This window comes from Rhinatrema bivittatum, chromosome 17, assembly GCF_901001135.1.
Source record: "Rhinatrema bivittatum chromosome 17, aRhiBiv1.1, whole genome shotgun sequence".
Taxonomy (NCBI): Eukaryota; Metazoa; Chordata; class Amphibia; order Gymnophiona; family Rhinatrematidae; genus Rhinatrema; species Rhinatrema bivittatum.
The window spans coordinates 3053542-3080125 of record NC_042631.1 but is presented as its reverse complement, the minus strand read 5'-3'; the positions used below and the strand labels follow the sequence as shown (position 1 = coordinate 3080125).

The 26584-nt window shown below is 43.7% G+C and overlaps 1 protein-coding gene across 1 annotated transcript in view; it reads right to left on the bottom strand.

Annotated features, from left to right (window-relative positions):
* Nucleotides 1-5009: 5009 nt before the first annotated feature.
* ALX4 (ALX homeobox 4) overlaps nucleotides 5010-26584 on the bottom strand; it is a 60565-nt gene continuing 38990 nt past the window's right edge. The window contains exons 2-4 of the mRNA XM_029583168.1: nucleotides 22045-22352; nucleotides 9478-9606; nucleotides 5010-5333 (exon numbers count right to left, since the gene is read on the bottom strand). Of these exons, the coding sequence (XP_029439028.1) occupies nucleotides 5010-5333; nucleotides 9478-9606; nucleotides 22045-22352 (761 nt within the window). The remainder of the gene's footprint in view (nucleotides 5334-9477; nucleotides 9607-22044; nucleotides 22353-26584) is intronic.

Here is a 26584-nt window from a genome sequence, read left to right as displayed (position 1 = left end):
CAAGATTGGCCATGCATAAAATATTTTGTGAACTGAACCATTGACACCATTGTAAGTTAGCTAACTTACATTTAACGTAGAAACATAGAAACTGCGGCAGAAAAGGACCAGCACTGGACACACAGGAGAATGAAAAGTAACTTAATTTTGCAATTTGCACTGTTTGTGATTTTTCAGGTATTTAACACTTGTGTGAACAAATAGACGTGCATATAACTAGCATATGAAGCGGGAAGACTAGAACTTTGTACTTCACAGCTCCCTGACAGCAGGAGAGGTTTTTGCACCAAGACAAATGTGAAAAGTTTACTTTGCCAGGTGTTTTGTTTTACTTATTGGGGAAGACCATTCCAGGGTGAGGTTGCTCCCTCATCACCTGGCACCAACGTGGCTTGAAGGCTGCTGTGGAAAAGTTAGCTCTTCAATGTCCTCAGAAGGCCATAGGAGGGTGACTATGACGCTCTCTCTCATAGATCTGATAATCCATGGCAGAATAAATTTAAAGGCCCCAAGAAAGCGGAATTCATGAACAGATAATTGAGATAAGTTTATGTAACTATTAGGTACTCGTGGCATTTGTGGACTGATGGAATGAGAATTCACATTATTGTAGCTCCTTCCTGTATTACTCATAAAAACTTGTTAAGCAGTGTTGACCACCTTATTTTGCAATTTCTAGTATCACGGCACCATTGTTATGTCGTCAGGCATATTTAAAGCCATTTTTCTGATGGTAAATGCCTAGCAAGTGTGGTTACACAGTCACAAAAATCTGGGATCTAACTGACTGAGCCGACTGCAGGATTTTCAAAAGCTATTTCATGATTGGAAGTGTTTCCTAGAGTAATTGGGGGGGGGGGGGAGTTGAGCTCCCGAGTCCAGCTTGTGCATGGTGGAAGTCATGGAATATAAGTGCAGTCCTGGCTGGGCAGGTCAAAGATCAGTATTGCAGCTCTACCAAGGAAGCCTCATGGGAGGGTCTGGAGGGACCCTGCTACAGAAAGGAAGGGTTTGGTGACGTGAAAGAAGCTGCCCATAAAATCATCATTAAAGCTATAGCCTGTCCTCTTTATTACTAGAAAGTGTGTGTCCTCAGTGATAAAAATTCCTTCAAGGGAGCCCCGTGTTCAGGCTGTCACTATCTGTAGCTGACAAGCTAATCAGGCCAGTTAAAGGAATCTCCTCAGCTGCTTGATCCAATTGTGCAGAACCAAATGTCTGCAAAGCAGGTTGTAACCAGCAAATTGAACAAAAAAGGTGCTGCTAGGCTCAAGAAAGTGATATGGAGGCGATCCAGAAATCTGATTTCACTATGATTTTCTCACTAGAACAGCTGTAAAACTATCTCAAGTAACTAAAATCTATCAAATTTCCACCCAAAAAGTGTGTCAAATTTCAATTTCACCTTTTTTTTTCTCCAGATTTAGCCAAAGTGTAGTGAAACAAGATCAAGATACGTTGCAGAAATAGCCAACTCCAGTCCTTAAAAACCATAACCAAATCTGGTTTTCAGGATGTCCATGATGAATATGTATGATATAGATTGGCATGCACTGCCTCCATTGTATGCAAATATATCTCATGCACATTCATTGTGGATATCTTGAAAACCAGACCGGTTTCTGACTCTTGAGGACAGGAGTTGGCCTCCCCTGACTGAGACCACAGTGTGGACTTTATAGAGCCATCAGCTGTATAGATGGAGGAGGGTGATATATCAGGTCTATTTTAGATTGGTTTTGATCTAGTGCCACCTTGTGATGGCTCCAGCTCAATACAGAGAACATCGTTCCCTTAAGGGGAACCAATAGGAAAGAACCAATATATACTTATTTGGTACTATACCAGGTCTGTTAATATGGAACCATAACCTTTTGACTGCAGTCAAGAAAACTTTGAATTTGTAAGTACATGCTATGTTTCCACATCAGTTGAAAATTAACTTTGGATAAATTAGGCCGAGTGCTATTACAGTAACAATAATATTCAAATGTTTTCTTAAGAACAGAGGACTTCATCTAAGTCATTTACCAAGCCAAAGTCATTAATGTTCTTGGTTCTTGCACTCAACACTAGAAACATTCACTACAAATATATGTTCTCTTTTTTGTTGGTACCTTTCTTACATCCTACTCTTCCATCTTTTTTTTCCTGAGAGAGGGAACATTTATGTAAAATGCTCATTTGATCCAAAAAGTCATTTTAGAAAACAGGCAAGGAAATTACTTATGCCACCAAATAATAGTTAAAACAAAATTACAGCCTGGATGACTTCATTTTGTTGTAACCCAAAGACTGTAAATGGCCTTGTTGGAGAGTCTCCAAGCTTCTTAAACATGAGCTCCCTTAGAACAAGACTTGATGAGAACACTTAATCCCAGGAAAGACTCAACTACACCTCCCAGCCTTGACAGGATAAATCTTGGATCCCCGTGTTATGCTATGTTCTGTCTGAGATGGAAAGAGATGTGAATCCTTTTAACAAAACGTAAAAATATGTTACAAGGACTGAGAACAATATCAAATATTTTAAAAAATTATTCCATCATGCTTAAGGAAAACAAATCGGTGGTCCAGTTCTGCTCCACAGCCTTGTTAATCACTTTTAATAATGTGCCTACTAGAGGTTTGATTTCGTAAAGGTATTCCTCCAGCAAAGCTGGTGTTAGGCAGGTATAGGAGAAAGAGAGTAAAAATATGTTTGTAATGATGATACCAGTGCTCAGAAACATGGGTTTTACAGTAATCCTTAAGGAAGTCAACTGAATTAGCAAACTGTGGGCCACCTACATCAGCAAATGATATTAAATATGAGATTATCTGAGCTCTTTGACTGCAATTTGAAGGTAAATTACATACTCAAGTATTTCTCTGTGGATCTAGAATTTTTATTTGTCATATACCAAGACATGAGACTCAAATACTGTAAATGGATGAAAAATGAATGGGGTGGACACTTGAATGAGAAGGGGCTAAGATGGTCAAGGGCTAAAATAATGGGATGATACTTGGGTCAGAAGGAGCTGGTGTGGACACGTGGGTATGAACAAACTGGGATGATACTTGCTTGGAAGGATGAGAAGACAGTGGGATAATACTTGGGTGAGAATGGACTGGGATGATACTTGCTTGGAAGGATGAGAAGACACTGGGATAGCACCTGGGTGAGAACAGATTGGGATGATACTTGCTTGGAAGGATGAGAAGACAGTGGGATAATACTTGGGTGAGAATGGACTGGGATGATACTTGCTTGGAAGGATGAGAAGACACTGGGATAGTACCTGGGTGAGAACAGATTGGGATGATACTTGCTTGGAAGGATGAGAAGACAGTGGGATAATACTTGGGTGAGAATGGACTGGGATGATACTTGCTTAGAAGGATGAGAAGACACTGGGATAGTACCTGGGTGAGAACAGATTGGGATGATACTTGCTTGGAAGGATGAGAAGACAGTGGGGATAGTACCTGGGTGAGAACAGATTGGGATGATACTTGCTTGGAAGGATGAGAAGACACTGGGATAGTACCTGGGTGAGAACAGATTGGGATGGGTATTTGGGGCTGACATCATACTTAGCTGTGAGAGAGGCTGGGATTAAGGGGCTTAGTTTCTACTTGCAAGTGCAATACAATGTTCATTCTTTTCCTCTAAATATGCTTCGGTGACCTTCTCCCTTATCTAGATGTAAAATATTTTAGCTTGGAAAGTAATATGAAACAAACTGTTGCAGAGCATAGGACATTATCATTTATTTTAGCATAGAAATAAATGAGGGAACTTAAGGTGATTTTTTTTTTTTTTTTTTTTAAGCAATGCAACAGTTTGTTCTATGACCATGCAAGAGTTAACTCAGGACTGTTGAAAGGGGTGAGCGTCCTTTCGAGTCAGTCTATGAGTCTACAAGCACAGGAACCAAAAGCAAAGGGAGGGGGGCTGCTGGTTTTTCAGCAACTGCACTGAGTTCACCCATAAGCCTAGACTGACAGGGTGAAGCATATTACACTCATTATACAAAAATCAACACTTTTTCCCCTGTGTACTGGTGCTGAGAACTGAGAAGTAAACTCTTTGGAGAGACGTATACTGTGTTTTAGCTGTTATTAGATAAGTGTAAGAGACCATGATACAAGGTTGACAGAGTTGTACACCACTAATGTTCTGCACAAGAATGGGCAGGGAATCCACTAGTGTGACGACGATATAACCCTGATTCATCAAGGTCTTTCCCATAATAGACACAGAATGGAAGAAACGTCAGCGGGAATTAGGCCCTAATTGAGGTTCTATTCCCTTTCAAATATGGCATTCAGGCCTACTGCTGAGAAAATATTGGTTTTAGATACAATTCTTTTCAGCCACTGGATTGCACCTCCTAGAATGTGTGTGTGATGGAGGTGGGTACAGGGAAATAGTTACATTCAGGTCTGCAGTGTCCTCTACTAGACTTCACACTAAGATCTAGTGCCATGAAAACTCCCCCTGAGAGCAAGCAGAAAAAGGGAGAATGTAGGGAAACGTATTCTAGTGTGTGACGGGGTCTTCACTGACCCCAGGCTTTAGCTTCTGGTGCCCTATGGGTATTTCATTGGTCAACAAGACAGTTGATAAAGCTTAAATCTCATGCCAGCGAAAATGCCAGTGCTTGGCAAATAGGATAAGAAGGGAAACTCCAATTCTGAAAAACAAACGGTATATAAGAACACAAAGAAAAGGAAAATGCACTGTCTATATGAAATACATGAGATCTCTAATCCTTTGGCATTGCAAGTTCATAATTGATCTCTAAATGCTGAGCACTTCAACTGGTATAAGTGAAGCATTTCACTTATGGTAATATGTAATCCTACAAAAGAGTCCATTCAATCCTAGTTTTTGCTAAAAGTGCAGCACACAAATCCAAAAAATGCAGTTGATATCTTAAATTGAAGAGAATGACTTGACTCGGGTCTCTTCCTTTGTCAGAGTTCTGATGCGGGCGGGCGGGCGGGCGGGCCGTACTCTGTCATGTTGCCCATGATATGGCTGCACTGTGCTCCTTGGCTTTCATCCTGAGAGCCGCAATGCTGGAGCTCTTGCGGTCTGGTTCAGCATTCAGGTCATAGCCATTGATGCCAGTGCCGATGCCAGCAGTGCCAAAAAGGCTGCCCATGTGTGTCTGTGCCACGTGACTCCCAGGGCCTGGAACACTTAGGAATTCAGAGACGCCTCCAGCTGCATGAGGGTGGCCATGAGGGGACATGCAGGACGGGACTGTGTCACAGGGGACCACGCAGGCAGGCACTGGGGAGCCACCACCGTTGTTCCCAATCCAAGATGGATTCTGGATCTGAGAGAGAGAGAAAATTGAAGACAGAGAATCAGCGATAATGGAGGGTTATGCTCCTCAAACGAACTAAGCCAGCCCAAAAAGAGGATAATATCATGTAACAGAGAGAAATTTCAAAACCATTTGCACAGGTACGGGGGCTGTCTGCCTCCAGCTAAAAACACAGAATGCTTTTCATAGTGCCTGTGCTTTTAGATGGAGTGAGGGGAGCTGTGTGGGATTAGATAATAATGTGAATACAGTGTATTTCCAAATCTCTGCACATTATTTTCCATAGAAATTGTATCCACAGAAAAATCAGGTTCACGGGTTCTTTGAGCCTGTGGATCCTTTGCAAAGGGAAGGAATGTGTTCATTGTCCCTTTAAAAAGTAATGCCAAGCTCTGTCAGCGCTTTGCATCCAGACAGTTTTGAAAATCATCCCCTGAGGACAATTTCCAAAGTGATTTTAATGTGGGTACAAAGCGTTTTCCCTGCCATCTTGTGGTGAGGCTGAAGTGCACTAAGAGGAGGCATTCCCAGGGGCGTGGTCGGGTTAGGGGAGGAGAAACCGAATTTTCAGCACCACACGCACCCTTGATCAGCAAAATTCCAATCAGAGAAAAAGCAGCAGGGCAAGCGAGCGCGTGTGCTCAGTAGCCCAGCAAGTCTCAAAGGCAAAGCACCCTCGCACTTTCACGGTGAGAATTCGTGCAAAGCCCATGGCTAAAAAGTGCACATAATCTTTGTCCCGACACAGACAATTTGAAAATTGCTCCCCTAATAACCTTGATGCTGATTTTCCATCTGTGGAATATGCCCAGGCTGGAGAGGGGGTGGGGGCTCCTGCTGCTTCACACTCTTACTTCCAGCCTTTGATTGTTCTCTCCCAAGTCCTGGGATGGAAGCAGTGCATGCAGAGCTCCTGTGCATTCCCTGTGGATATCCTGAAAGCTGCCTCCAGGACTGGCGGTGCCGTTTCTGCTCAGCACCTGCTTTTGTGCTGGTGAGGGTGGCTTGCACGGGGACGAGCTCACTGCTGCTTCACACTCTTACTTCCAGCCTTGCTTGTTCTCTCCCCAGTCCTGGGATGGAAGCAGTGCATGCAGAGCTCCTGTGCATTCCTTGTGGATATCCTGAAAGCTGCCCCAGGACTGGCGGCGCCGTTTCTGCTCAGCACCTGCTTTTGTGCTGGTGAGGGTGGCTTGCACGGGGACGAGCTCACTGCGGATTCCAGAAGACTGGGGGGAGAAAGCCACTTTAAAACAGTCTCCTCCTTTACAGCTCTCGGGCTGAAGTCTCTTTTTACAGATAAGTATTTGCTTGCACAGTATTTTTAGAGGATTTTTTTTTTCTTCCTGAAGTCTCAGGTTATTCAATCCTTGGGTAAAGGAGCTACCACTTCAGAAAGTGTGGAAGCAAAGTGATTTGCAGGCTTTTTTTCTTTTCTTTTTGCTCTGTTTTGGCCCAAAACATAAATCTCGCCCCAAGTTTTAAGGGAGGGAGTGGGGAAAAATATTTTCATTCAGTATCTGAGCAGCCTTGAGCTCTTTACATCTCTGCAAAAAAAAAAAAAATACCATTCATTGTAAAATGTTCATCCATCGCAAGCCTACATCTGGGCTCTCAGATTGAAAAAAAGAAAACAAGGCTGGTATAGTGCAGAAGGGGCTGGGGCGGCAGGAGGCCCTTCCACGGGGAATAGGTGTAAGAGTCTGCGAGATGAAAGAGGATCCAGATGTGAAGAGCTCTGCATTCCACAGTTCCCCTTCTTGTACACCCTGACCTCTTACCTCCTTCAGATTCATTTTATGTTTGTGCTAGCAGTGAAATGGAAGAAAAGAGCCCTCGTTTGCTGTGTGTGGGTCCTTTCGCTCCTTCGCCTGGATCACTGCTTACATCCCTTTCCTCTCTGCGCAGGTCAGGCAGGCCCCTGACAGCTTCCAGGATTCACAGCAGAGCAAGAGGCAAAGCCCGAGAGGAGGCTTAAAGGGTCAAATATGAAGCTCCAGGAAGAAGGAAGGGAAAAGTGTGGAGGGAGGCGGCTTAAAAGTGCAAAGAAGAGAGGAGCAGGAGAAATCCCAAAACATCCTAAGAAACAGGAAGAAAGTGAATCCACGTCTGTGGAGCTCTTTCCCCCTGCTCCTATTCCTCTTGAGTTCATTGCTGCTATTCACCATCCAGTTTCAGAAGGATTTCTTTAAACTCCCAAAAAGCGGTAGGCAGACCCTGCATGTGAACAGGGATAAGCTGTGCATGCATTAGCGTGTTCCTTACAGGTGTGCATGCATTAGCATGTTCCTTACAGGTATGGATGATGGGGAATGTGAGGAAAACAAATTCCAAAGGGAAACTGCATGGCGCTTTGTCCTCTTAATCTTTCTCACATGCAGCTTAAAAGCAGATGGAAGGGAGGCTAGGACTGGTGCATTCTGGAGAACACATTCTGGGCTGAATATTTAACTTCCCTCCCCCGAGTCTTACTCTGCTCTTGCGGTACATCTGGGAGAATGCACAGGGACTGGTGGGTACCACTATGAGTCCATCCTCCATGCTTTGAAAGCGCTCTGGAACAGCGGGTGCTGCATTCATGTAAGGACAGGAACCAAAGGTTCTTCTGATGGAGTCTCCGGCTCTATTTCAGTCCATTAGGTGCATCTCCAGTTGTCTTGATGATGGTAGCTGGTACTCACTGGAGCATCCTTTTTACACTTTTACAGTGGTTTGCACGAGTCTGCGCCTCAGTCGCAGAATTTTGTTTCTCTAAGATTTGCAGCCCAGTCTGGTTATAAGTGATCTAAGGAAGGCTTCGGAAGGCATTTTATGAGCATTTCTGGTGGATGTTTGCAGTTGAGATATACAGTGATCATGGTTTGGTTTAGGGGGTACTGTGCTTGCTTCAGGCTGTGGGAGAGCAAGGGAGCTGCATGATGTGTCAGCTCCATGCCAGAACACTTTTATGGCTCCTAGAGAGTAGGAATATGCTGCTGTTTGAAATGACATAGGAAATGCTCATTTCATTTCATTTTCCAAACAGAATGAAAGAAAAACAAACAAAATATGATAATTTCTAATTTACATTTTGAAGATACCCCAAGAAAATTCCCAAGCTCTTGTTGTGATGATAAATTAATTCTACAAGAGCATTTTTGCAGTTATCTTTTCCACGGTGGATTGCAAAGTATTGCTTATATAAAAATGTTTTTAATCATTGAACAATGAATTGCTGAAGAAGTTATAGATCCACAGCATTTGGATTGATTACATCAACAAAGTCACAGAGATTCTTTGGATTATACCTCATTTGTACTCATTGATATCTCTGCAAGCTAGATACTGATATCAGCACGAGCAGATTTTACATTTTCATTTTTTGATAACTGTGGATATGTTATATGTTATGAGTATTTTCTGGATGGATACTCTTATTAAGAGAGGTGAATGTTTGTAAGAATAAAATAAACTTGGTAATAATGTTCCTATCTGTGGGTAGTTGCTTAATAATTGGAGGGAAGAGTTTACCATCTGTTGGGTATTGGCTTAGTGTTAACTTATATTTCATGATTGATAAGGCAAACTCTTCAATATGGCCCAGGATTGCCATCTCAAGAATCTGGAATTATCAATTCATTTGATCACTGTATTGTTATGAAAAGCACATGAGAGCCACCATAAATTTGTCAAGGTTAAGGTGCTTCCCAGATACAGGAAGTGATTTGTCTAATTAAACTTAGCTGCAATTTTCACAAGCAGTATGAAAGGTCATATCCTAGCTTTGCAACTAAATTGTGGCAGCACCCAAAGGGTATGAAACCCCAGGTTTATTCAGGAGCTGGAGTTAACACTTGAATATAAGCTATGGAGCCAGAGAGAGTAAAGCAATTCTAACAACTGCATCTGGTGTTTGCTCAGGTAGTAAACGCTTGGCTTCCGCCTGGTGACTGGAGCCAGGGTTCCCATTCTAGGCTGAATTTATTACAAAAGCAAAACTGGGATTACTAAGGAAGAAAGCCGAGCATCTAAGGGCTAATACAAAGGGGATTTTTAGGGGGTTGTCTACATAAGACATTTCCAGTGAATGTCTGAAGCCAATGCTGGGTGAGGAGGGATACTGGTGGGTACTATATGATGGTCTGAGTTCAAGCCCGGGTCTCTGTGTGCTCACCTGTGCATAGTTCTCTGCTCGGGTTAAGAGTGGCAGTTCATATGCAGTGGAGAAGTGCGTGCGCACCTGCTGCATTTGTCCAAACCTCTCTCTCTTCCTCCACTTCGCTCTTCGGTTCTGGAACCAGACCTGAGGAGATAAGCACAGGGCAATATTTGAGGACCTACATTCAAGGTGGTAGTGTTTGCAAAGGCTACTGTAGAGGACAACCAAGGATCAGAGCGGCCACTCACAAGGTAACGTGGCTCCCGCGCTCCCTTGAAACTTAAATATGACCATAAATTTCCAAGGGACAGACAGGCTGCAACTTGACCAAATGAACAAATCCATAGCTAAAGAAGATCAGAAAGCAATATAATTGTGAGAAAACTTCTAAAATGCTACAGAACTGGATTTTTGTTTGGCAGTTGCAATTTTCCATGGCCCTATAAGTCCTTGTCAGATTTGTCCGTGTGAGTGCAAGAAGCCCTAGTGCAGAGGTAACCAGATACACATGTCTCCTGTTACTCTTCTGCATTTTTCTGGAAAGTTTATTTGTCTATCTTTAGCTTGTAGTTGTTTGAAGCTTCAGGCTTTGGGAGAGATGTAACAAACTTTTGCTCCAAATTTGGCAATGGGAATGTCCCAGTATTTTCATGGGGAAAGACACTTGGGACAAAACTGGGGCAATTTTTGCTTCATGTGATCCCTGTAGGCTCCGAATCGAGCCTCAGGCCCTCCATCCTCTCTGAAACCGAACAGACTCTCACCCTCATCCGTGAGGGATTCCAGCCTTGAAGCTAAGAGCGTCCAGAACAAAATTCAGCAAGAAAGAATCTAAATAAATAAACAAACCTCTGCAATATTTCCTTTATTCAGATTCCCCGGTTTCCCGAAGGAGATTTTGTGGCTTGACGCAGAGATGAGGACACTTTGCTTCTTTTTGCAGTGCCACAAACCACGGGTGATTTCTGGCTTTCTCCTCGCGTCTTCACGCTTACAGCTCCTCTGTGCTCATCACCTCCACCTTTCTTACTGGTTTTTCCTTTCCATCTCCCAGAGGGCTTACCCTTAAGTGGCCTATTTATGAAAGGTTTTCTGCTCTTTTGGGGTCTGTGTCTGGTCCTCCAGAGCCCCACACGGGGCTGGATTTCAGGGTACGCACAGTGAATGTGCACCGCTGCTCAATGGGAAACGTCCTGAGGCAATGGAGGGCAAAGAAGGAGAGCCCCGGGCATCCCTGGTCCCCAGCCTCCTGCTCTAACCACAGGCTTACTCTTCCACTTCATGGGCTGCAAGGGACTCGTTTGGCCAGGGCAGCGTCATGCCACTGAGGTCAGGGTGAGGAAGAGGAAGGGTCTGCTTTCTAATGAAGGCGTCTCCCTTCAGATGATGTGCGTTTAAGCGACGGGAACCCAAATCCACAACTAAACTGTAGGGATGTGCGTTTGTTAGAAATGAAAGGAGAAATGAAAGAAAAAGGAATTAAATTTTGCTTTTTTCTTTTGTTTTTTTCATTTAAAAAAAAAGATCTTCATTGCTGCCAAAATTCCCAGCATCCCTGGTCCCTTCCCTGTTTCCCCTCAACCTTCCCCCTCCTCCATCCGACTTCTTCCGCTCTTGTTGAACATTTCCTCTCGGAGATCGGTGCTCCTGCCTGACCGCGGTTGAAAATAGCACCAGAGAGCAAAGCCAGGGTCACTGTGACATGAAAAAATGTTGGTGCCTGCGCCTACAAAGCTGTAACAAACTACAAATGGTGGCAAAGAGATTCTTCTTATCCAGAGTGAACTCTGCGGGACACAAAACAGATTAAAGCAGCAAACCCTGGGTACCTTTCCTTCCATTCAGACGTACAGTCTTGGGCCGCTCTCTGGGAGAGACAGGAGGCCGAGAGAGGGCAGGTCAGAACGCGAGAAACAAGAGAAAACCCAAACACACGCCTGCACTTATTTCTGGGACTTCTAGCATTTTTCTGGAAAAGTTAAGATTACTTTTAATTTTTGTGACATAACACTTTGGACAGTAAGACTCCACAATGCATTAGTTCCATTTTTAAAATCTATAGGGCCTGAAAGCAATTTACATAATAATGATGGCAAAAAAGGACCAAATGCTCCATGCAGTCTGCACAGCAATTTGCTTATGGTAGTAACTGCCGCTCCGTGCAAGTTACCCCCATGTTTCTGTTAAGGGTAGTGACTGCCGCTCCCTGCAGGTTACCCCCATGTTTCTGTTAAGGGTAGTGACTGCCGCTCTGTGCAGGTTACCCCCGTGTTTCTGTTAAGGGTAGTGACTGCCGCTCCGTGCAGGTTACCCCCATGTTTCTGTTAAGGGCAGTAACTGCCGCTCCGTGTAGGTTACTCCAGTGTTTCTGTTAAGGGTAGTAACTGCCGCTCCATGCAGGTTACCCCCATGTTTCTGTTAAGGGTAGTAACTGCCACTCCATGCAGGTTACCCCCATGTTTCTGTTAAGGGCAGTAACTGCCGCTCCGTGCAGGTTACCCCCGTGTTTCTGTTAAGGGTAGTAACTGCCGCTCCATGCAGGTTACCCCCATGTTTCTGTTAAGGGTAGTAACTGCCACTCCGTGCAGGTTACCCCCATGTTTCTGTTAAGGGTAGTAACTGCCGCTCCATGCAGGTTATCCCCATGTTTCTGTTAAGGGTAGTAACTGCCGCTCCGTGCAGGTTACCCCCATGTTTCTGTTAAGGGTAGTAACTGCCGCTCCGTGCAGGTTACCCCCGTGTTTCTGTTAAGGGTAGTAACTGCCGCTCTGTGCAGGTTACCCCCATGTTTCTGTTAAGGGCAGTAACTGCCTCTCCGTGCAGGTTACCCCCGTGTTTCTGTTAAGGGTAGTAACTGCCGCTCCGTGCAGGTTATCCCCGTGTTTCTGTTAAGGGTAGTAACTGCCGCTCCGTGCAGGTTATCCCCGTGTTTCTGTTAAGGGTAGTAACTGCCTCTCCGTGCAGGTTACCCCCATGTTTCTGTTAAGGGCAGTAACTGCCGCTCCGTGCAGGTTACCCCCGTGTTTCTGTTAAGGGTAGTAACTGCCGCTCCATGCAGGTTACCCCCATGTTTCTGTTAAGGGTAGTAACTGCCGCTCCGTGCAGGTTACCCCCGTGTTTCTGTTAAGGGTAGTAACTGCCGCTCCGTGCAGGTTATCCCCGTGTTTCTGTTAAGGGTAGTAACTGCCGCTCCATGCAGGTTACCCCCGTGTTTCTGTTAAGGGCAGTAACTGCCGCTCCGTGCAGGTTACCCCCGTGTTTCTGTTAAGGGTAGTAACTGCCCCTCCGTGCATATAAGGTTGCCAAGCCAGTGTTTACTTCATGTTCCGTCAATATGTGTTGTGAGATTGGCAGAGTCCGGGGACAGATTATTTGCAATGGCTGGCCCTTTGTTTTGGAATCAATTGCCTTGTTTAAAGAAAATTGAAAAAGGCTTTAAAACCTATTTGTTTGAGGAAGCATTTAGAGGAATATGGTAACAGTCCAGGATAAGGAGGTCTGCGGTCATCAAATTCGTTCATCCTTGGGTGTTCTGTTTTGTGGTGATGGTGTATTGTGCTTTTGGAATTTATTTGATTATATGAATATCTTTCTGTGAACTGCTTAGAATGTAGGCTTTATTTGAAAACTTAATATATACCTCACTTTGTCAACAATATCACCATGATATTAAGTCGGAGGGTGCACAGAAAAGCAGTTTTTACTGCTTTTCTGTGCATTTCCCCGGTGCCAGCAGAAATTAACGCCTTCCTTTGAGTAGGCGCTAATTTCTGAAAATAAAATGTGCGGCTTGGCTGCACATTTCACTTACTGAATCGCGCGGAAATGCCTAATAGCACCCGCAACGTGCATTTACATGTTGCGGGTGCTATTAGTCTCGGGGGGGGAGGGGGGTTGGACGCGTGTTTTCGGCCCCTTACTGTATAAGGGGTATAATTAGTGCGTCGAAAATGTGCGTGCAAACCTGGGCTAACAGTGCGCTCCGCTGGAGCACGCTTTACTGTATCGGCCTGTAACTAGTTAGCCAAATAAAATTTAACCAAATAAGTTGGAGTCATTCTGGGGGCATTTTGTGGTGAAGTTTAGTTAGCTGACTAACTCCAATATTCAGACTTATCTTGCTGGCTCTCATCGTGCAGCAGAGCCGGATAAGGTTAGCCAGCTCTCTTTGAGATAATGCAGCTGAATATCCCAACTTTGCTGGCCAGACAACAACTGAAAATGGGCCCCTAACTTTTTTTCTTCTTTCTAACTGCACCTCCATATTTGCTCACTTTTTAGGCATCTAGAGAGAATTTGAAAAGCTTGCTATAGAGGCAAAAACTAATAGTAAAGCTTTTTTTCAAGTACAGTCAAAGCAAGAAGTGTGTGAGGGAGTTAATTGAGCTGCTAAATAACCAGAACAGAAAAACTAAATGAATTTTTGGCTTCAGTTTTTACTGAGGAGGATGCTGGGGAGATCCGTACACTGGAAACATGATTCAGAGGAATGAAAGCAGATCACTGTCAAAATGGAAGATACAAATCACAAGGACTGGGATGGCATTAACTTCAGGTTCTGAAAGAACTCAATTATATAATTGCAGACCTGTAAGCAGCACCTGAGAACTGGAGGATGGCCAGTGTAATGCCAATTTTTACAAAATGTCCACCCTCCAGTTTTCAGGGCTTAGGGGCAATCCAGAAACAATAGACTGGTACCAGTGCCAGGCAAAATGTTAGAAACTATTCTTAAAAACAAAACTAGCAGCCCATATGGATAGACATAGCCTAATGGGGAAGAGCCAACATGGATTTAGCAAAAGGAAGCCTTGCCTTAGCGAGCTTTGAAGATGTTAATGAACATGTGAGTAAGGGAAAGCTGATCAGTACATTGCATCTGGATTTTCAAACGACCTTTGACAAAGACCTTCATGAAAGATTCCTCAGGAAATTGAAAAGCCATGGGATAGCAGGCAGTGTCCTATTGTGGAATGGTAACGGGTTAAAAGGCAGGAAGCAGAGGAGGAGAAAATATTTGGGTTTCCCAGTGGAGAAAGGCGCATAGTGGGGTCCCCCTGGGGTCTGATCTTGGATTGGTGCTGTTTAACCTATTCATAAATAATATAAAATTATGCAAGACTGGGCATCTATATGGCAGATGAAATTTAATGTTTATGAGAAAGCAAAAGGTGACTATAGGTACACAATGCTGGGTTCTGGATTAGGAATCATCATCCAGGAAAAAGATCTTGGAGTCATTGTGGACAATACAAGATCAAAAAAGCAAAAGGAATGTTAGGAATGGCCTCTAATATTACTGGCATCAGTGGCATGGGATCGTCTTAGTGTTTGGGTTCCTGCCAGGTACTTGTGCCCTGGATTGGCCACTGTTGGAGACAGGATGCTGGGCTTGATGGACTCTTGGACTGACCCAGTATGGCAGGTTCTTATGTTCTTTTGAAAATATATTACTACCTCTCTATTAATCCATGGTTCAACCGCACTTTGAGTATTGTGTGTATTTCTGGATATCACATCTCAAAAGAGATAAAGCAAAATTATAAAAAGTGCAGAGGAGGGCTACAAAAATGATAAAGGGGATAGAACAGCTCCCTTGTGAAGAAAGGCGTCTTCAGCTTGGAAATTACTGAGAGGGGATAGGATAGAGGTCTATAAAATCACGAGCGTGTGTGTGGGAGGGGGAGAGACAGGTAAATAGGAAATGGTTTATTTACCCTTTCAAATAATACTAGGGGACCTTCTGTGGAACTAACAAGTAGCAGTTATAAAACAAACCAGAGAACACATTTTTTTTCACTCAACGCACAATCAAGCTGTGTAATTTGTTGATAAAGGATGTGACAGGACATTTAGCATAGTGAGGTCTAAATGTTACAGGAGGAAAAGTCTATAACACATTATAAGCCCAGTAGATCTGGGAAAACCACCGTTTATCCCTGGAAGTAAGCAACAAGGAAGACGTCTACTCTTTGGGATCTGCCGGGTACTTGTGGATTGGTCACTGTTTGACACAGGATGCTTGAAGGACCTTGTCTGACTCAGCATGGCACTTTGTATGGTTTTCTGTTCTGAAAACTGGAGCCTAAATTTAGGTGCTCAGGCCTAATCATGATAGAGGTGCCCAGCTCCTTTGAAAACTGACCCCATAGTGCTTTGTATTCCCATCGCCGAACATCCCTTGTTTCAGAGGCTCCAATCATTACTTGGAAGGGTAAAAGGTTGCATCTGCTAGGCTGGAGCTCAGGAATATGTGGATGGTGTAGAGGGGTTTTTCCCCCAGTGCCTGGCTGGCATGAAATTTTACCAAAGAACTGGCACATAGTCAGCAGCACACTTGAAATTGTTATCTACCGTTCATAGCGCATTTAACCAGCAAAGCGTGAATATGCCAAGACCTTTTATTGGTAACAGGAGGTTTAATTGTCCTGCTTTGACAATTGTCATTACATCATCCCGTTCCCAGTGGGGTCAGGTGGCAGGGCATTACCCCCAAATATTGTACAGGTTCTCAATCCTAGCCAGGGGCGGATTCCCGCTGACGACCGGCCTGGGGATTCCGGAGATACCACGTGGTCTGCCGAGCGCGGCTCTGTCACAGCCGCGACCGGCCCACCGGGGGATGCTCGATCCCCTGATAGCCCAATCCACCCCGATCCTAGTCCTTGTACTTGAAATGCAGCCAGAAGAGGCAGAGAGCGATACCCCAGGCTATTCAATCGGAAGAGAAAAGAGTTTGAATCTTTGTTGTAATTTAAGGAAACTCAGTGAGGAGCTGCCAAGTGACCCACTTTCTGGAAGGATGGTTTTGGGGTCACTAGTTTTCCCTCTGAAATTAGGACTTCAGGTGCCAAAGTGGATCAGGAGGTGGAGCAGGAAATGGATGTCTTGTCCCCTGTTGTACAACTTGTGCCCTGCACTATCCGTGCGCAATCCCAGAGGCACAAGATCCTACCTTTCATGTGAGAGGCCTTCTCTGTCTTGCCAGCATTAGGAAAGGGGACAGCCCTTCATCTTCAGCCTCTTCACTGTGATAAAGACAGACGAGCTGCCTGGCCTCAGCCTCTTCTGCATTATGAAGCGAGAGTCTTTGCCCATCATTTCAACCTTTGTCCTTTGCTCTAAGTGAATGTCAGCGGTACGCGGCCTCCCTGCTCGGTCAGGGAGGGGGAGGTAGATGCATAAATCAGGAGTGACCTTAAAGGATGCAGCAGCTGCACAGCTGCCGGCTGCTTCGGATGGGATGAGAGGATTGGGCCGGTGTTTGAGTGGGGCCTGGCTTGCTCCCTATCTTCGCTCTGGTTTAAATTTGGGAGGTTTGTGTCTGTGTGCTTTCTGACATCCCAAAGCTTGCCACATCAGTGCGGGCGAAAGCGATGACAATATTGGGTTTTATGTGTCTGACTGTCTTCCCCCTGCTCCAAGGTCAGAGGGGAAGGAAAATCCTGCTGTGGGGAAGGAGAGGGACTGAGAGAAGCTTCTCCTGCAGTAAACAGGAGGACGCAGAAACCAGTGCCGGAGAGAAATTGTACCCTGGCAACCTCTCATTTAATGCTACTCAGCAAAATGCCAAACTTCGGATCCACTGGGAGATGTTTACCCTCTCCTTAAATACAGAAAAGTCCAGCAGTGACCTTTGCACAAGTTTTTGTAAAAGACGCATTGTTTCAAAACCATACAAGTGTGACCCTAATCTCCCTGGATGGTAAGTGCATGACACTGCCAGGGATGTGATGCTCTTCCAGAGACTTCTCTGGTGGGCAATAGAAGAGCAGTAACCAAAGCAATTAACTTGAGTTCTATCTAGGGACTGGTTGATTCACAAGAGAACAAGGCGCGGTTAGTTTTCCGCAGTGTAGTAGTTACAATAAGTCAGATTTCTTTTACTTGCAAATTCAATGCAGTAACAAACCAGGAGTGCAAAAGATCTGAGTTTAATTCAGTTCAGATGAAAAAAAAAGTTGTAACAGTTTTAAACTTTAAAAATGGCATTTATCTCTAAGTTTTTCCTCCAAGCCTTCCCCTAACACAAATTAACTCGTCATACCCAGATCAAGGAACTTAATATCTAATAATTTCATAACATATTAATTGATAATTACCTAGTTAATCTCTATCGCTCTTACTCCTACTTCACTTATTCCTAGCTACACTAGCTCCCAAGTTCAATACACCTGTTTATTGTAACTTTGAATTTTCGACCTTTCTTATTTATGTTTAGTTGGTTTTATTTTTACTTCTGGTTTCCCCTGTTCCATGTAAACCGGCCTGATATGAATCCCATTCATGAAGGCCGGTATAGAAATGTTTTAAATAAATAAATAAATAAATAAGTTTACATCATAAGTATAACTGGCCCAGTGGTGCCCAAATCAGAAAATCCCAATAACTGATCACAGCTAGAACACTTATGCAGGAAACAAGGATCTTCCGCTTCATCTCAGGCAGCCATGATTAGAGAGCGGGTAAAGTCCCATCCCATAAGTTGCTTCAACTTTCTTCACCCATCAGATGGATGTTGCATAAGCTGACAGCAATACAGATTACCACTCCCAGAGTCCTTATGCTTAACCTCTCCAGGCAGGTTGTCATTAATTGTTAACTTTGTCAGAAAGAAACTTTGGCTGCAGTTCCAGTCTGGATCCAATATAAAATGTGGCTTCAAACAGAAGATCTCTAGAGAGACAATGCTGCTCTCACCCATCTCCAAACGGGATTCCCTCCAAAGGTACAAGGGTTTTCCTGAGTCCTCCCACCAGTGGTATACAACAGTTTTGGTTTAGTGATTTTTTTGGTTCATAATACATTTCCAGGTTTTAGGAAAGAGAGTTCACTAAGAAGGCCAAGGGAATAGATGCAAACATACAAGAGGGCATTTTGCTCATTTTAACCTGATCGTTAAATCTGTCCCTGAGTTCATTATGTTTCAGTGAACATCAAAATTTGGTGTCCTTTCATGGAAATATTAACCTTGCCTGCATCTTAGACAGAAATTCCCTCCTTTTCAACCATCAGTCTTGATGTTCACTTCAGCCAAAGTCAAAATCTGTTTCATATAATTGAATTAGAACCATCAAAAGACATCAGAAAAGACAATCACGGTGGGACATTTTTATGGCAGTTGTATGTTTTCTGTGATGTTTGTTGGTGACCAGTGATGGAGAATTATTATGGAAGTGGTGTGCTTGCTGTGGTATTGGATGGCGATTAGTGAAAAAGTAGGTGTGAAGGTTACATTTGTTCCTTCAGAAAGCAAAGTCCATTAATTTGTAACCTATGCCTGATTCCTGTATATCATGAATGGCACAAGGTACATTTGATCATTGCAAACTATCAGCTGCACTTGAAACATACAACAGCAATGTATTTGTCATCTACTTTTCCTATGTTTCATAGGGAACGAGACCATTTGCAGTACCAGTGTAAGAAAGAGGGCATTATGGCAATGCATCTTGCTACAGTAGGTCATTGCATATTGCTCAGTATTAGGATATCTGAAAGGAAGGAAGGATTTGATTTCCATTTTGGTGCATGCAGACATACAAATGCAAAGTCATAGACCTGCAGGTGCATGTATACAGTAAAGGAGAGGTCAACCAAGGTTCACAACAGTTTAGCATGCACTGTGCAACTGAGATAAGACCGTCCCTTCTTCTACTCTTAGATTTATCTACTACAGCGACACCACCCCACCCCACCCTCTCTTCCTCTTCCTCCCTCTGCTCCAGCCCCCACCTCTTCCTTAAATTCTAAAGTACTTCTTCACTATTTATCTGTGGTAAGAACTTACTGTACCTTAAGAAGGAATAAGATGTAAGAGCAGTGTTTGGTGGTGGCCTTAATACATTTCTTCTTTACTTTAATGTGTTGAAGGACGAGTCCTTTTCAGATTGATCTGTTATTCTTGAAAATTCATTTTAATCTATTTGGCAATTAATACTTTTTTGTTTACTCAATACTGGAGTTAGATTGTAGCTCCTACTCCCTTTCCCACTATCCTCCAGGGAAAATTAGACTTTCTGAACTGCACCAGCTGAACCAGAACTTTCTACCTTCTTTTCTCCATTACTATAAAAATTTGTCATTTATCAGACCAAAAGAGCTGGAATGTCATAGTCCTAACAGGAAAGTTAATAGACTGCTTCCATTAATATCCATGATGTGAGGAAAAGGGTTACTGTTTTAAAATGAGGGGTTACCCAACTAATGATGGTGAGTTAGAAGATATAATGTGAGGAAGAGAGTTATTGTCTTAAAATGAGGGTGTTACCCCTATAATGATGGTGAGTTAGAAGGTATGATGTGAGGAAGAGGGTTACTGTCTTAAAATGAGGGTGTTACCCCTATAATGGTGAGTTAGAAGGTCTGATGTGAGAAAAAATGAGGGTGTTACCCCTATAATGATGGTGAGTTAGAAGATCTGATGTGAGGAAGAGGGTTACTGTCTTAAAATGAGGGGTTACCCCTATAATGATGGTGAGTTAGAAGATCTGATGTGAGGAAGAGGGTTACTGTCTTAAAATGAGGGTGTTACCCCTATAATGATGGTGAGTTAGAAGGTATGATGTGAGGAAGAGGGTTACTGTCTTAAAATGAGGGTGTTACCCCTATAATGATGGTGAGTTAGAAGGTCTGATGTGAGAAAGAGGGTTACTGTCTTAAAATGAGGGTGTTACCCCTATAATGATGGTGAGTTAGAAGGTATGATGTGAGGAAGAGGGTTACTGTCTTAAAATGAGGGTGTTACCCCTATAATGATGGTGAGTTAGAAGGTATGATGTGAGGATGAGGGTTACTGTCTTAAAATGAGGGTGTTACCCCTATAATGAGGTGAGTTAGAAGGTCTGATGTGAGGAAGAGGGTTACTGTCTTAAAATGAGGGTGTTACCCCTATAATGATGGTGAGTTAGAAGGTCTGATGTGAGGAAGAGGGTTACTGTCTTAAAATGAGGGTGTTACCCCTATAATGATGGTGAGTTAGAAGGTATGATGTGAGGAAGAGGGTTACTGTCTTAAAATGAGGGTGTTACCCCTATAATGATGGTGAGTTAGAAGGTATGATGTGAGGATGAGGGTTACTGTCTTAAAATGAGGGTGTTACCCCTATAATGAGGTGAGTTAGAAGGTCTGATGTGAGGAAGAGGGTTACTGTCTTAAAATGAGGGTGTTACCCCTATAATGATGGTGAGTTAGAAGGTCTGATGTGAGGAAGAGGGTTACTGTCTTAAAATGAGGGTATTACCCCTATAATGATGGTGAGTTAGAAGGTCTGATGTGAGGAAGAGGGTTACTGTCTTAAAATGAGGGTGTTACCCCTATAATGATGGTGAGTTAGAAGGTATGATGTGAGGATGAGGGTTACTGTCTTAAAATGAGGGTATTACCCCTATAATGATGGTGAGTTAGAAGGTCTGATGTGAGGAAGAGGGTTACTGTCTTAAAATGAGGGTGTTACCCCTATAATGGTGAGTTAGAAGGTCTGATGTGAGAAAAAATGAGGGTGTTACCCCTATAATGATGGTGAGTTAGAAGATCTGATGTGAGGAAGAGAGTTATTGTCTTAAAATGAGGGTATTACCCCTATAAGGATGGTGAGTTAGAAGGTCTGATGTGAGGAAGAGGGTTACTGTCTTAAAATGAGGGTATTACCCCTATAAGGATGGTGAGTTAGAAGGTCTGATGTAAGACCCTCCTCTTTTGCCCATCTCCCCCAGCTGCCTTCCAGCCCACCACCTCTGCTTTAAGGGGAAATAAACCTGGGTCATTGTTTCATCAGAAATCCAGTTGCTTGTAGGTGGAATTATTTCACCATTACCACCGATACCTCTGGCCTGTCCTTCATTTTACAGCCCACCAGGGAGAGGAGAACAGAGCTAGAATTCATCCCAAATGATGAAACTGGATCCCACTTTATCACTGGCCTGGAATGGGAATTTGGCACACGGGATGAGAGAACTGAATAACTTTGAGCTTGTTTTCATTTCAGGTTTAATTTCCTGCAGGCTTAGCTCCGGCTTTCCTTCTACAGCCTCCCAGGGTTTTATGGAGGAAAAGGGATCAAGATATATGAGTACTTTCTGTTAACATATAGCGAGAACCTGCTATCCATGTCAGGCGGGCTGACATTTCTCTGGGTTTTAATACTCACACTGGATTACAGGGCTGCAATTTTAAAATATTTTCATTAACATATCAGGCATGGGAGGCGGGGGTCTTAGGCAGGCCCTGGCTGCTGGAGGAATATTCTCTGGCCCTGAACTGGTGGGAACTCTGATGCATTGAGAGGAGACAGCTTTCAAACGCTGTTTGGTGGAACATTTTGAGACGTGCATATTGAGAATGAAGGTTTGTCAGAAGGCACCATTGAAATGGATTGGACTGGGTGCTTTTCTCTTACTCGTCAGAACAGAAAATTAGGCAGTTTCTAACTGAAAATCTAAGACAATCCCTTCCTATACAAGACAGATTCATGCAAAGCGTACCACTCTGCCCAGATGACATTACTGTCCTGGTATACTTTGATATATCACTATCTACCTTGTAGCCTCACTTTTTAGACCTCAGTAGGCTCCTGGTGCTTACCTGCACTCGGGCCTCTGTGAGGTCTGTTCGCATTGCCAACTGCTCCCTGGCATAGACGTCTGGGTAGTGGGTCTTCTGGAAGACCTTCTCCAACTCCTCCAGCTGGTAGCTGGTAAAGGTGGTTCTGTTTCTCCTCTTCTTGCCCTTGTTGCTCTCAGAGTCGGCCTTCTCCATAGGACTGGGGAGGTCAGCGCTCGCCCTGTCCTGGGCTCCCTTCACCCCTTCCTTCACGGTGAGATAGCCACTATCCATTCCCACAGAATCACTGTTCGGGGTTAATTCAGGGTCTGCCAAGCTGCTGTCTTTGCCTGGAGAATCAAAACAGAAAAGTTATCAGACATGTTTAGGAGCAGGAAAATAATCTGCTCAAACCATTTCAGCAGAAACCAATACTATTACTAGTCCTAGGCCCTAGACATAGGGTTTTTATTGTAGTTTGATGCCTGTTTTACGTAAGAACTGTACATATGGATCTTCACTTCTTGCACAGGAATATCTTATTGGGATGCAGTGACATAATCAGTGGCGTGGAATGGGCTGCGGGGTGCGGATTTTCAGCTATCCGACTGATAATTTAGAAGAAAATCTAATAAATTATTTAGTCTGGCACAATTTTTATAGGTGGTAAGAACATAAGAACATAAGAAAATGCCATACTGGGTCAGACCAAGGGTCCATCAAGCCCAGCATCCTGTTTCCAACAGAGGCCAATCCAGGCCATAAGAACCTGGCAAGTACCCAAAAACTAAGTCTATTCCATGTAACCATTGCTAATGGCTAATGGCAGTGGTGGTGTTAGAACATAGCATAGAGAAAGCAGAAGGATTTAGTCTACGAATTCTACTGATATGAAAGAGACAGAGCTCAGCATGGGGACAGAGTTCCCAGGTACAAAAAGATCTTGTTATGCCACTATTGGTAAGCCTAAGCTACCCCAAGGAAGGCTGGGCAGTGCAGAGGTTCCAGGACACAGATGTACCCGCTGCAGGGAACAGTCGGAAAGTTCCAAAAGTCATTTTTAGAAGTAGTTACGAGAACACGCAAGGTAGCTGAGGCAGTTTCTAAGGTAAAGGCAAAGGCCAAGTGAGCCAGAGATCGCTGCAGTCTTGGAAAGAAGAGAGTTAGCTGGCTGCACGTGAAGGGGAAACTGGTTCAGGGCTGGGTGATAGTGCAAGTCCTGGGGATGTGCAGAGGCAGCATTCATGGTCTCTGGGAATGGGGAGAGTCTCACGCATCACTCAGGGGCAAGGGTTCACACTACAGTCCGGGAGCTGTGTTTGGTGGCTGAGCCCTGTTCCTGAGAGGGAAGGTGATGGAAGATGCCCACTGCTTGGAAATGAAAGCTTCCTGGCACTGTATGACTGAGCTGGATGCTGAAAGGAGCAACCAGAAACTGCCAGGGGGCCAGCTTGTTCTAGCAGAGTAGCACCAAGGTGCACCAGGTACAGCTCCTGTATTCCTCCAGGAAGGTGTTATTCATATTTCCCCCTCACCTTGCATTCACGGCGCTCCTGGTGAATTACAAATAAATAAAATGTTGTAAATACAAGTAACGCATCCAGTTACAAAGCAGAAGTAACAGACCATATACTGTACAGTATATATAATATGCTTAATATAAGATTTCAGGATTTTTAGGCTGAAACCTATTCAATATACTTTTTGTCTCTGTTCAGACCCAAGAAATATTCTCCTAATTGCAGCTCGACCCTTGGGATCTCCAGGGGAAACTGCACACTGTGCATATTGTATCCAAAGTACACAGAGATCTCCTTTCATGAGAAGATCCTTGGGACAAGGTAAGAATATTATAATTTATAACAGTAATTATAAGGAGGTCTGTGAAAAGCTGTTTTGATTAAAAACCACTGCGTTGAAGGGAGCTGCGTAAGCAGCACCAGGCGTGTGTGCTGGTGATTGTACCTTCCAGTAAACTGCACTGTAGCTGCAGCTGAGTCTCACCCTGGCTGCTTTCACCTCCACAATCCATCTGGCAGGAATGTGAAGGGACCCAGCTTTTGGCAAAAGACTTTAGGCTGCTTCTGGTGCATTGTGGTAACTGTAGTGCTGATTTTGAATGGAAGAGGCAGGGTTAGAAATCCCACATTGCATCTGGAGTCTGTGATCTTGTGGAAAGCTAGAAATGAAATTGTGGCAGAATGGCAGAGTAACAGGGTTAATGCATTGAGCAGGCTTCTCCTGGTCACCGCCTGACTCTTCATATAGGACCTGATGTACTAAAGGGGTTTTCCCATGTTCTCTATATCGATCCCACATCTCCTTAAAGAAAAGAGCAAAGTGAAAAGTACCCAGGAATTTGAAATTATAAAGATCAAATAGTTTGAAACAAACACAGAGACATTGGTTTCCTCACCCACTACTGCTGCTTATTTCTTTGCCTCCCTCAAGTTTCTCAGGCCACCCCTCCTTTTATTGCACAACTCATGTTGTAATCCGCTCTATAATTCACTTGCATATTTGGATAACATCATCCTTGACTCATTTTGCTCTTAACTGATGAAGGAAACATAACTCCGAAAAACTAGTCACAAATATATTAAATATAGTGCAGTTAAAAGGTAACACTAGTTTGTAGGTTGATCTTTATGCCTCCACTATGTATCTAAGTGGATTAACACCGTGACTACACTATTTCATTAAACAAACAACTCTGGGACAACGAATCCCAGAATTCCTCTGTCGGCTCAGCTTTCATTCTGCTTTTCAACTCTTTCCTCTTGGATGCACAATTAAGCTCTGGAATCTGTTGCCAGAGGATGTGGTTAGTGCAGTTAGTGTAGCTGGGTTCAAAAAAGGATTGGATAAGTTCTTGGAGGAGAAGTCCATTAACTGCTATTAATCAAGTTTACTTAGGGAATAGCCTCTGCTATTAATTGCATCAGTAGCATGGGATCTTCTTGGTGTTTGGTTAATTGCCAGGTTGTTGTGGCCTGGTTTGGCCTCTGTTGGAAACAGGATGCTGGGCTTGATGGACCCTTGGTCTGGCCCAGCATGGCAAGTTCTTATGTTCTTATGATGCTTAATCTATCTAAGATGAACGCGCTCTTCCCCTGCCTTGGTTCAGATCCTAGGTTCACTTCCTGGTTTTCTATTAATTTGAACCTCCCTCTTTGTTGGGGGATTCTGTGAAAAACCAAAATGGGATGTGTATATTGACCCAGCTATTTCCCCTTTCAGTCACCTTTTTTGGTCTATAAAATGTACTCCAAGCTCTTGCCTTTCTTTTCTCTCCTAGGCTAGGGTAAATATAAGAGCCTCCTTGCTCAGTCCTTCAGAACTGCCCTGCTCCTCCCCTCCTTCCTACTCTCAGGCCGGCCTGTCAGTGAACTTCCCCACTATCTGCTCTTATTCTCCCCTACTTCCTGCCTTGTCCTTTTCCTGCTCAGCCTAGTGCTCCCCTCCCTCCTCCTCCCCCGATCCCCACCCGGGAATAAATTCCTTCCTAATGTTCAATTCACTCCATCACTAGGCTTCTTCTGATTGCCTGACGCTCTCCTTGTTTCTCAGCCCACTCCTCACCTCTCTCTGCACTGATGTCTTTCTTTACTCTTGTGTACGAGCTCCTGAATAAAATGCTACATAAAATTAAAAAGAAAGAACTCATATATGAACTAAAATATCATTGTCTAACTTGTTGTGTTAGTAGGGTTGCCTTCTGCCTCCAGATTGATCCGGTCCTGCGTTTACTCCCCGGCGTGCAGGTACTTATACTCTTGATTTCCTTAGGGAGTGCAATGAGGAAATCAGAGTAAATCCCAGCATGCAATGGGGTAAAACCAGGACTGGATCAACTTGTCCTGAAAATTTGGAGCCAGTTGGCAGCCCTATCTGTTAAAAGTTGTCTATCCTGAAATAAATGAAATTCAGTAAATAATAGCAAATGAAAGTCAGATGCCATAAAACCCTAAAAGTGTTAATAATAAGTGAACTTATCTGGGGCCTGCTAGATCCTAACATGACAATTACAGCAATCACAGATGACTGAGAGGGATATTGTTGATAAAATCTTAAGTGGAGTGGAACAGATAGACAGGGGGCAGTTATTTACCCTTTCAGTAGCACGAGGACTAAGGGACCCTCCATGACACGAATCTTTTTACACAATGCTCCATCGTTCAGAAGGATGAGGTCAGGGCATCTAACATAGCAGGGTTTAAAGAGGTCTGGGTGAGTTCCTGGAGGAAAAGTCTGTAGCACATTGCCAGCCAGGTAGACTAAGGAAAGCCATTACTATCCCTGGCAGAGATCTACTTTATGGGATCTGTCAGGGACTTGTGACCTGGACTGGCCACTGCCAGAGACAGGATGCTGGGCTCGATGCACCTTGGTCTGACCCAGCACAGCATATTTTATGTTCTTATATATTGAATAGGCCCCATGTAATGCAAGCAGAGTGCTTGTCCAATCAAAAGTCAGGTATTAGCATATGAAAAGTGCAATTAACCCCCCAATTATCCAGTACTGCATATATAGATATGGATTTATGAAGCTGGTTAACTAAATTCAAAACATTGAACTC